Genomic DNA, 10,000 nt, shown 5'->3' on the forward strand with positions numbered 1-10,000 from the left:
GCCTCACCCTTCAAGACGGGCTTTGAATCGAGATAGTGCCTCCTCAAATATTCTTTTTTAAGAGTTTGTTCGGCGAAACCTACTAGCCTCTCCGTTGATAAGACCATTCTTGACACCGGGCGGGTGACAGGTAAAATGCCTCAATCAGCGTATTGAAAGGTTTCAGTCGCCGCGGCTGGTGATCATTGTATGTTTTGATATGGTGAATAGATTCTTTATATGGAATCGTTCTCTTTTGTATACTGTTATCGGTCTAGGAAAGTGATCTCCCTTCTGAAATTTAAGCAGTTAACTTTATCATTACGTTGAAGTTGCTAGCTTGTGGAATGAACAGGTTGATTTCCTGTTTATCTCCGTCCCATAGTGAAAAAACGCCCTCGGTGAAACGTTTCCATGTAGTTGGTTTAACGTTACTCTGGCTTAGCATTTTTATTTCAAGTTCTGTGGACAAAACACTGACCCACAGTTCATGTGCTGCCCCTACGGACTACCCAAATAGGACTACCTCTAAAAAGTACTAACAGTATTTCGATGAGATTATACACTTATATTGCACGTACACGTACCCTGTTTATTTTCGTCCGCACGGCCATATGCGACGAAATCCAGTAATTGCACCGGTCTCACTTCACTTGCATGAACTAATCGACCATCTCAACAATTATGGAAAGCTAACCTAAATGGTTGCTTAGACTTAAGGACGTTCGCGCCAAAATCTTCCTACGGTGAGATTTTCTTCATTTCTCGCCTAGAGTTAGGTCATAAAGTACTTACTCCAAAAATGAAAAAAAAAATGGGGGTCACCGACTTTGTTTCGGAGAAAATGGCAGTGGAAAAATGCCTTAATTTCGAGAAATCGGTCATAACAACGAGATGTAGGCTCATCTGCTCATCCATCGAAAATCATAAAAATAAACTGTTGGAGTGAAAGTTTCCGTGCATAGGTTTTAGGAGTGAGATTTTTAGATAATTGTATGCCGCTAGGGATGTGGTAAACAGTAGAGTTCATCCTCGACGAGCGTTTTCGTAAGCTCTATCCGTTGCAACCACTACCGGAATTCGATGGCACGAGGATGGAAAATGTTAAAAAAAGATAACTTCTTACGGTGAGAATTTTTTCATTTCATCATATTTTGTAGATAGCAAGTAAAGTAAGTGATTCATGATTAAAAAAATAGGGGTCACCGATGATCTGAACGAGTAAAATCGATGTGATTTTGCAAAGCTCATGGAAAAGATCGTTTGTCACGCTTTGCGTGACCTGTCGGGCAAGGACTGGAACCCAAGAGAGGATCGATCGTTGAAGAGACCGAAAAAAAAACTGTTCTCGAGCATAGCAACGAAGTTTTAAGCAGGGGTCATCTTCATTTGGTTGTTGTTTTGTATAATATCTCTCCATTGCCGTCATGCTCATCCTCTGGAGTGTGTTTTTTGTGAAATTTAATCGCTGATTGTTTCCACGCAGGTCCGCAATATTCAAGCGGACGAGGACGAAAATACTGCTCAATTTTCACGAAAGTAAAGGAAAAGAACTTTTAAAACATTCATTCACTTTGAACTTAAGTTCGTAGGGTAATAAAAACATCAAAAAGAAACAGCCCCATTAAATTTACGCAACGGTTCGTCCTCGAGTTTTACAAACTTTCAGCCACTAGTCTACTCGATCAGCTACCTTTTCCAGAGCTTTTCCATCCTCCCGCTCACTTCTCTTTGAAGTTTCATGATGATTCGGAAATAAATGTGCCATTCTTTTGCCGGCCTGGAATTTTTTCCTCGGCGTTTTTGTCGCCATGTTATTTTAACTGATGCTTAAAAAATCTGTGTGAAAGTCAAGTAGACTAGTGCACGACTGATAAAACCTCGCGAATATCAGTCGTGCAGTAGTCTACTTGACTTTCATAAACATTTTAAATCAATTTTGACTGATCACGGTCTTCTCTGATCTAACGCTGTGCAAGACTTATCGTCCACGGTTTTTGCAAAGGTTTTAAAACTTCAACTTCACTAATGCTCGAAGTAATGCGTGACATATTACAATCGCGTTACCTGCGCAGTAACGTTGCGCACAAACAATTAGCGCGAACGTCCTTAAATAGTGTTGATCAACACCGTTTAATTAAAATGGGTGTTTAGGCTTAAAGACGACTTGAGACGCTGCGTATATTTAGACCAATAAATATCGAAAGAGTATCTTTAGAGTAGTCCATCGGGGTAGTCCATGGACTGGGGGAAAGTGTTTTGTCTACCACGCAGAAATCGAAACAAAAATGCTAAGCCAGAGCAAAGTTAGACCAACAATACGGACACGTTTCATGGATGGCGTTTTCTTACTATGGGACGTAGATAAACAGGAAATCAAGCTGTTCGTTGTGCAGTACGAGCTAACAAATTCAACCTAACCATAAAGTTAACCGCTAAAATTTGAGAAAAGGAGATCATATTGAAATACAATAAAAAACGTTCTCTGGCTAAAAATTTTGAAAAAGAATATAAGCTTTCGGCTGTCGATCTACAGCCTTCCACGGATAAAACGTTGAATGTAAATTAGTGAAATATATACAGAAAAGGCGAGATAAAAATGATAAAAAGAACAGAGTAAAGGTATGAAAAATGGTGGCTATTGTTTAAAAAGAATTTTATACTGATTAGGAATCGGCTTAAAGTTATTGTCAGCATGCTTGGTAGAAGAGGTGTGCCAGGCCTCTAGAGTTTTCCTAACACGAAAAGAGCCTTTGTCGATAACTCGAGAATGATTGAAATCAATGCGATGACCGAAAGACCACGCATGTTTCGCAATGTTTGACCCATTAGCACATGTTTTTACATTTCTAACGTGTTCTTTCTTGCGGGTTTCAAAGCAACGGCCAGTTTCACCTATATAACACCAATCACAATCGGCACAGGGTATTTTATAAACCACGTTGGGTTGGTGTTCAATAGCTGGTCTGAATTTAGGAGAAAGGAATTCTTGTTGTAAAGTCTTGAGGGGCTTAATTTACAACTCGGATATCGTGTCTTCGAAGAATTCTTGTTAGAGGTTGCGTAACACCATTGATAAAAGGAAGGACAGCAAAACCGTTAGGGTTCTCTTGAGGCGCAAACCATTTAAAAAACATTCCAACCAATTCTTCAGGTGAAGGGATGGCATGTGTGGGTGGTTTGGAAAATTTCTGCTTTAAGATATTGGAAATAACAAAGGAGGGATAGTTGTTGGCTCGTAGAGCATCAAAGACGTGATTGATTTCGGTATTTTTCCCTTGCGGTGTTCTTGGGAGTTTAATTGCGCGGTGTAGGAGGGTCTCAGCTGTGCTGATCTTGTGGCGTTTGTCGTGGTGAGAAGAAAAGTCTAAATATCTGTCCGTGTGAGTTGCTTTGCGGTAAACATCCATAGTGATCGTGTTATCCTTGCGAGAAACCAAAGTATCCAAGAAGGCGATCTGTTGGTCAGATTCCTCTTCAATAGTGAATGAGATGTGTGGATCGATGGAATTAAGTGTAGTATGAAAAGAGTTAACAGCATCTCTTTTGATGATGCAGAAGCTATCATCCACGTAGCGTTTCCATACTTTAGGTTGTACTTCAGACGTGTTAATGGCCATTTCTTCGATCGCTTCCATGCACAAGTTCACCACCACAGGGCTGACGGGGCTACCCATCGCGCAACCATGGATCTGTTTGTATATCTTATCATCATAAATGTTAAGTGATTACGACAGTAAAATGGACTCTCTACTTAGTGATCGTAACACCTATGAACTAGTCCTCAAATCCCCCTTCAAGAGGATTGAACGTGAACTCAACAAAAGGCTTCTCGTCCTGAAGAATCATTATAAGATCGGTGATTCCACTTACCGCAAACTCCACTCCACTGATGCCATACCACCAGCCATTCGTGGATCAATCAAACACCACAAACAAGGAAACCCTGTTAGACGCATTGTTTCATCCATTGGCTCAGCTCTCTACAATACTTCCAAGTTTCTTACCGACATCTTGTCACCTTTACAAAACAGTAATGGTTTCTCTGTTCCTAACTCTGCCAAGTTTGCTGAAGAAATCTCTAACGTTGACATCCAGGATGACGAAGTTATGCTATCCTTCGACGTGGTATCACTATTTACAGCTATTCCTGTAGACAAAGCCTGTGATTACATAAGCAACAAACTACTTAAGGACAACTCACTTCCTTCACGCACGAGCTAAGACAGTAATGAAATCATTTCTCTGTTGAAATTTATCTTATCTAACAATTACTTTATTTATGATGATAAGATATACAAACAGATCCATGGTTGCGCGATGGGTAGCCCCGTCAGCCCTGTGGTGGCGAACTTGTGCATGGAAGCGATCGAAGAAATGGCCATTAACACGTCTGAAGTACAACCTAAAGTATGGAAACGCTACGTGGATGATAGCTTCTGCATCATCAAAAGAGATGCTGTTAACTCTTTTCATACTACACTTAATTCCATCGATCCACACATCTCATTCACTATTGAAGAGGAATCTGACCAACAGATCGCCTTCTTGGATACTTTGGTTTATCGCAAGGATAACACGATCACTATTGATGTTTACCGCAAAGCAACTCACACGGACAGATATTTAGACTTTTCTTCTCACCACGACAAACGCCACAAGATCGGCACAGCTGAGACCCTCCTACACCGCGCAATTAAACTCCCAAGAACACCGCAAGGGAAAAATACCGAAATCAATCACGTCTTTGATGCTCTACGAGCCAACAACTATCCCTCCTTTGTTATTTCCAATATCTTAAAGCAGAAATTTTCCAAACCACCCACACATGCCATCCCTTCACCTGAAGAATTGGTTGGCATGTTTTTTAAATGGTTTGCGCCTCAAGAGAACCCTAACGGTTTTGCTGTCCTTCCTTTTATCAATGGTGTTACGCAACCTCTAACAAGAATTCTTCGAAGACACGATATCCGAGTTGTAAATTAAGCCCCTCAAGACTTTACAACAAGAATTCCTTTCTCCTAAATTCAGACCAGCTATTGAACACCAACCCAACGTGGTTTATAAAATACCCTGTGCCGATTGTGATTGGTGTTATATAGGTGAAACTGGCCGTTGCTTTGAAACCCGCAAGAAAGAACACGTTAGGAATGTAAAAACATGTGCTAATGGGTCAAACATTGCGAAACATGCGTGGTCTTTCGGTCATCGCATTGATTTCAATCATTCTCGAGTTATCGACAAAGGCTCTTTTCGTGTTAGGAAAACTCTAGAGGCCTGGCACACCTCTTCTACCAAGCATGCTGACAATAACTTTAAGCCGATTCCTAATCAGTATAAAATTCTTTTTAAACAATAGCCACCATTTTTCATACCTTTACTCTGTTCTTTTTATCATTTTTATCTCGCCTTTTCTGTATATATTTCACTAATTTACATTCAACGTTTTATCCGTGGAAGGCTGTAGATCGACAGCCGAAGGCTTATATTCTTTTTCAAAATTTTTAGCCAGAGAACGTTTTTAATTGTATTTTAATATGCCTAATCCTGGCTGCGCTTCAATTTTTAAAAGGAGATCACTTTCCTAGACCGACAACGGTATACAAAGGAGAACGATTCCATAAAGAATCTATTCTCCATATCAAAACATATCACCAGCCGCGCCGACTGAAACCTTCCAAACACTAATTGCAGCATTTTACCTCTTGTCACCCGCCCGGTGTCAAGAAGGGTTTTAACAACGGAGAGGCTTGTAGGCTTCGCCGAACAAACTCTTCAAAAACAACATTTGAGGAGGCACTATCTCGATTCAAAGCCCGTTTTGAAGGGCGAGGCTGCCCTACGCATCTCATCGAGAGAACACCATCTAAGTTCAATTTTTCTGGAAGGCAGTCTGCACTTAAAAAGCCAAAACTAGCGAGAAAACCCTACCATTTGTGAGTACATACAACCCAGCGGTGACAAATCTTAATCGTGATGGTCTGTGACATTCTTTCAAATTTTTTGTTGATAGCCTGACACAGGGAGACTGACCTCGTTGAATCCAACCGAGCCGCAACGTTTTTCAGTGAAAAACTAGTCATAAGTGACTCAAAACCTGCAAGGCATCCGCGGCCGCACGACATGCGGCCAGAATGGCGGTAGTCATGGATTCGAATGTTTGGAGCCACATGAATTGTAATAGACAATCAAATTGTCCAGATAAGTGGGAGAATCAAATTCAATTTTGATAATAATTTCTGTGATTACCATGACATGTGTTTTAATTAAGCCGAGTGAATACGAGCAAAGTATAAGGATGGAATCAAAAACTTTAGTCTCTGCTTTGTTTTAAGGTGTCAGAGAAGGCTGTATCTCAACTCCCGTTTGTAGACGAAATCCCTGCAATGCCTCGAAATGGTGTCGAGACGTCTGGCGGAAGTTTGAGTGCTTACCGCGCCTTTGCACTTCTAAGCCCTGTAAGAATGGTGGCACTTGTTTGGAAGGCGTTGACAACAATGGAAAGAGCAAGTTTCACTGTCAATGTCCTGGTGGATTCGAGGGAGCCGTGTGCGAGGTGGAGAGTTCTGTGGTAGTTGCGACAATTCCTGGTGTGATTTTTGAGGATGGCTTGATCATAGGTTAGTTGCAAAAAGTGCTTAAAAAGAGCTTTTCTGTGACTACTGAGCCAGAGACGCTTCCCAAGTCGGCTCGGTTACGGTCAGCTTATAATAGGCTACATGGACCCGGTAGTAACCGGTGTTTTTCAGTTTAAGCGTCGTTTCGCTTGATATCGACAAACCACATTATAGTTTTTGTGATTTGTAAGTGGAAAGAGAGAGAGGTCACGAATTTAAATTATCAGTTTGAAGAAGACCCTCAAGTTTTTCGTGAGTCGAAGATAATTGATATTTTTAAACGAAGTGAGAAAACTGTCGTCTGTATATATACCTTAATTGCACTTATTTTCACGCTGAAAGCCTCGACAGCAACCCAAAATCTACGAAGAAGGAAATGAATTATTGGATAATTAATATAAATGACATTGTCCCTTTGTTTTAACCAAGCTTATTTCTTGTCACTTTAAGTCTTAAAGTCTTAATTCGATTTTGCACTAACCTCTCTGGGGGAGTAAGACACACAAGGAAACAGCAGTTGGCAGATATTTTGGCATAATTTCAGAAGAAGATTTGTTTCAAAATGAGGGTAGTAGGTCTGATTAACATAACTACAAAAGAATGTAAAGGTGATCGCCATTTCCCTTATGCACTATTGATGTCAAGGTCCCATATGTGGACGGATTTTAAGATGCACTTACCGGATAAATCGCGTCGAATACAAGGGATCGAATGGATCCACAGCGTGTGAAAGGAATAATGACGTTAAACAGCACTTGAATATAGATATTGTTTTGTGGCACTCTCTTGTCCCACTTGGAGCCATTCCATGTTTGAATGTTCACACAAGTCTTTTAATAACTTGCTCACATGTCAGTGACCAATCAGCGTTGACGAGGTCCACACATCTGTAACTCTGACCTATGTCATTGTCTTCCTATTTTATATTTCAGGTTTATCCGTGCTTGTGGTAACGCTTGTTTTATCGGTTTTTATTTTGATCGTCCATCTTCGCCGCTCTCGTCCTCGTAAACGGCATGAATCTGAGGAGGAACAACACTTTCAACCCGATAACGTGGCAAACTACCGTATCGAGGGTGGCGGCGAGGAAGACTTGTACCAGGAAGGGCATCTGAGGGACATATTAAAATCATTCGAAACCGCTGACTTTACTCCTTGTCAAGAACGATTTAAATTGTCGGGGAACAACAGTGACGTAAGCGGGCCTTGTGTTGTTATGGCGCCGATCAAAAAGGAGGTCAATGGAATACGCGGATGCAAACCTGTTCAGAAACAAGTCGATCCTGAAACACGAGAAACTGACGGTTCGTTCTCACCAGGAGAGTCCGATCAGGAACCTCCGGATTCTTCCTCGTCACCATCAGCGGTGTCGACTCCTGAACGACGCAGGCGCGTTAGATCCTCGTCCAGAGGAGAGCTGTGGGAAAGACAGACTCCAGAAGGATTAGAGAGTGGGGTAGACGCTAGCCCAACTCGGAAATTAACGGAAATCTTCGGATTGAACGAGGAGGAAAAGGAAGGGATGCGATCGCCGCCCGAAGGTTTTTCGCCACCGGAGAAGTTTTCAAGTCTTCATAAAAGAGAGCGCGGGAACGGTGCTTCTTTGCAGAGACCAGAAAAAGCACAGGATTGTGAAACGCCTGAACAAAATGGGAAACATGGTCATGTACTTTCAGGGGTCGAGTACACGCAAGAAAATTCATTTTCGATGGAGAATCCCTTATCTCGGCCTAACAGTGATGTCTTAACCAAATCTAATGGAGAGGGCGTCCCATCAATTCAACGGCGGTCCCTTCCACCTAAGAAGCCCCCACGAACTGGCTATCCTAGGGGGTTGCCTCCTCAAGCAGGGACTTTTTTGCCAGAGGATGTCATGCAGAGGTTTTATTACGAAGGTTCGGGGTCCCCTACCATCTCGCTGAGTACCTTGGGAGATAATGAAGTTGACTCTGAGACCGATGATAATTATGAGGATATGAATAACATGGGAGAAAAGTTTAAGAAGCTCGCAAGGATTTATGGAGTGCCACCCTCGGTGACATTTAGCCCTCACGACGAATTCATTGGAGAGTAAGAATGTTATAGGGGAGAGGTCAGGATTGACGAACCGTGTCGGTAATCGGATAAATCAGTAACGCTCGGTTTAATGTAGTTTGATTAGTAATACATTCTGGGATGTGCCAAGCAGAGCTTGCGCCCATTCCAATCTGGGTAGAAGTAACAAATGTCATAACCTTTCGTACTGACAAAATCGGGTTATATTACATGGGAATGCGTTCTCTTTTACGCACGGAAAAAACGTGCATCGAGTTTGTACTCTTACGTCATGGAGTTGAGGCTTTTGCCGCCCGAAGGTTACATAACGCTCACTGCAGCAGACACCATTTTTTATGCCAAACCTTCGATTTGCTGGAAAGAATTATTTCACGAAGCATGTGACGTTTGCTTTATTTTTAGTGAAAAACAATTCACACATGCTCTAAAAAACCACTGAGCTAAAAAGATGACTAGCAGTACTTTTTGTGTGTAAAAATATTAGTTTGATATTAAATTAATTAGTTTGATTATTTAAATGACTATGTGTTGAGACCAAACAGAGCTATGGATACACATTTGGTGAGTCTTCAAACGGGATTTAATTCTGTTTTAGCTGAATAAACCTTATTCCAAGATGTCAGCAGTTTTGCTTTTTTTCTTGTTTCATTAAAGGAAGCCTTATTCCTCGTTTTAAGCTCGAAATTCAATTTTCTTGTTTTTTTCTATGAGGTAAGAAGACCAAGAAGGGATGAATTAAGCAAAACCAGTGAAAAATGAGTCCATTTTGGAATAAGGTATAGTTTCAGTTTTGATCAGTTATCATGCAGTTTCCTTGCATCATAGCGAGGTGTTGTAGTTTCCTAAGAGGATAGGATTGGAGTTCGTGAGCGCTTGCCAGGAGAAAACTGCACAAAACAAAACCCTATAAAAATGCGTTGCTCCCCGACTTTCTCGAGGACGACGTTAATTGGATGTTATTTGACAACCAGGGGGGCAGACCCCATTTCTTCGCGCGCGTAAAGGCTATGCTAGGAATAGTTGTGGAGTGAGACTGCTTAGAAATAGTTTCCGCAATTGAAAAGTTATCAGTTTTAAAGCCACTTAGCGAATATGAAATATTATATACGGAATTAGTAAGTTCAGATCAGTTGTGCATGCATCTGATATTATACATAGGAATTTATCTCATTCTGCAGGGGCCGGTTGTTCGAAGCATGGTTGGCGCTAACCGGCGTGAAATACCATGGAAACCTATAGCTTCTGATACCTCTTAACCAACGGTTAGTGCTAACCAGGCTTCGAGCAACCGGCCACAGTATGTACTCTGTACTCGGTTTGCTCTAAAAGCCTTCGAGCCCATTCTTTCT

General features: G+C 41.4%; 1 protein-coding gene across 2 annotated transcripts in view; it reads left to right on the top strand.

The window, feature by feature from the left end:
* Positions 1-10,000, top strand: part of LOC138022124 (protocadherin-like protein) — a 64,778-nt gene that overhangs the window by 54,656 nt on the left and 122 nt on the right. For both annotated transcript variants that reach the window (XM_068869150.1, XM_068869152.1), the window contains 2 exons: positions 6,315-6,599; positions 7,529-10,000. The exon at positions 7,529-10,000 is cut by the window's right edge and continues 122 nt beyond it. In XM_068869150.1, coding sequence (XP_068725251.1) covers positions 6,315-6,599; positions 7,529-8,670 — 1,427 coding nt within the window. In that variant the 3' untranslated portion in view covers positions 8,671-10,000. The remainder of the gene's footprint in view (positions 1-6,314; positions 6,600-7,528) is intronic.

This window comes from Montipora capricornis, chromosome 10 (genome assembly GCF_036669925.1).
Source record: "Montipora capricornis isolate CH-2021 chromosome 10, ASM3666992v2, whole genome shotgun sequence".
NCBI lineage: Eukaryota > Metazoa > Cnidaria > Anthozoa > Scleractinia > Acroporidae > Montipora > Montipora capricornis.